Raw genomic sequence first — 1,358 nt, 5'->3', positions numbered from 1 at the left:
AATAATGATCTTTAAAAAAGCATCATATGACCCCTTTAATCGTTTCAGTTAACGTTAACTCTTACATACCTCCTTATCAAGGGAATCTTATTGGTCCAATTATTAAAAGAGCCAGAAATATAGATTTCCTTTCCGGCTCCTGTCCACCGAAATACAGTTGGTCGATCTAAAGCGGGAACCTTTTCACTGGTCTCCAGGTCTGGTCTCCACTCAATGAACTCCTCTTTTTCTAACGGCGCCTAATAGAAGATAAAGGACAGAACACATTACCATCAATCATATTCTTCATAAATGAACATTCAATGCGAGCCAACACACACTTTGATGTCCTCCCCGTGAAAAATATCAGCATCCTCTGGGCTGTCCATCAGGATTTTAGGACGGTCTCCTTCCTTGGTTCCTCGACTATCCCTCCTGTGGGCCTTTTCCTGGCCCATGCCGGCCCTCTCACTGCTTGTGTTCCCCATAGTGCTCCTAACAAGCCTTTCCAGAGGTCACACAGGGTGGGCGGCCAGCTGGCTACGCTTAAAATGATCTGTAAAACAAAACAAACACCACAATAGTGGGATAAACATTGTGATCTTAATGTGTGGATTACATGAATTTCCAAGCTGTGTTGACTTAACTGACTCTGAAAGTTCAGCATGATTTTGAACTCACTCTTCATACAAGCTTTCTTTCGAAGTTAATTCAACTCCAATCAGTCTGGCCTCATTAAATGGTTTGACAGAGGTGAAATTTTCTTTCTGGGTGCATTGCCTTTAAAACCATGATTTGCTACTTGCTAACACTGTTACAAACTACTTTAAATTAAATCAGTTAAAGCCTGCTTGCTAAACGTTGCTAGATGAGTCTCGGAAAACTAGATAAGGTTTGTCCGAGGAGGCTCTGGATTTGTCACTCATTCATTCATTCATTCATTTAATAAAGAGGTCTGAAAAGTTGCTAAATCTAGCAAAAAGTTGCTACGTTGGCAACACTGCTTGCTAAGGTTAGTCAGTTGCAGATGATATTTGTAAATGTGGGACAGGAACATTCTCATTCTATTGGATAATTTTATTTTACATACATTTTTAAGGTTCATTTAGCAAAAAGAAAGAGCGCTACGTTTGTCAAAGAGACATGGACTAAAATTCCATTTGGATTTTGATATTTGGATTTTAAAACATTACACTTAAGAATAGAAGATTTTAATCTTCACTTTCCTTACTAAAATTAACCATGGTTTTATTATAGTAAAAATGTAAACCATGGTAAAAATGTTACCATGGTTTTTTGGCATATTGATTACCATTTGTATAACCACAGTTTTGCCACAAATACCATGGTTAAACTATGGTAAGTGTAGCAAAACCATG

The 1,358-nt window shown here is 38.0% G+C and overlaps 1 protein-coding gene across 1 annotated transcript; it reads right to left on the bottom strand.

The window, feature by feature from the left end:
* Positions 1 to 69: 69 nt before the first annotated feature.
* On the bottom strand, positions 70 to 532 carry LOC107736266 (5'-AMP-activated protein kinase subunit beta-1-like; the record flags this gene model as incomplete). Its single annotated transcript, XM_016547722.1, has 2 exons — positions 321 to 532; positions 70 to 239 (listed from the first exon to the last, which is right to left on the bottom strand). Coding segments are annotated over exons 1-2 (317 nt in total), but the record flags the coding sequence as incomplete, so codon positions are not given.
* Positions 533 to 1,358: the final 826 nt, after the last annotated feature.

This window comes from Sinocyclocheilus rhinocerous, unplaced genomic scaffold, assembly GCF_001515625.1.
Source record: "Sinocyclocheilus rhinocerous isolate Xijiao unplaced genomic scaffold, SAMN03320098_v1.1 C36598587, whole genome shotgun sequence".
In the NCBI taxonomy this organism is placed as follows: Eukaryota; Metazoa; Chordata; class Actinopteri; order Cypriniformes; family Cyprinidae; genus Sinocyclocheilus; species Sinocyclocheilus rhinocerous.
This window is presented reverse-complemented; position numbering and strand designations above follow the sequence as displayed.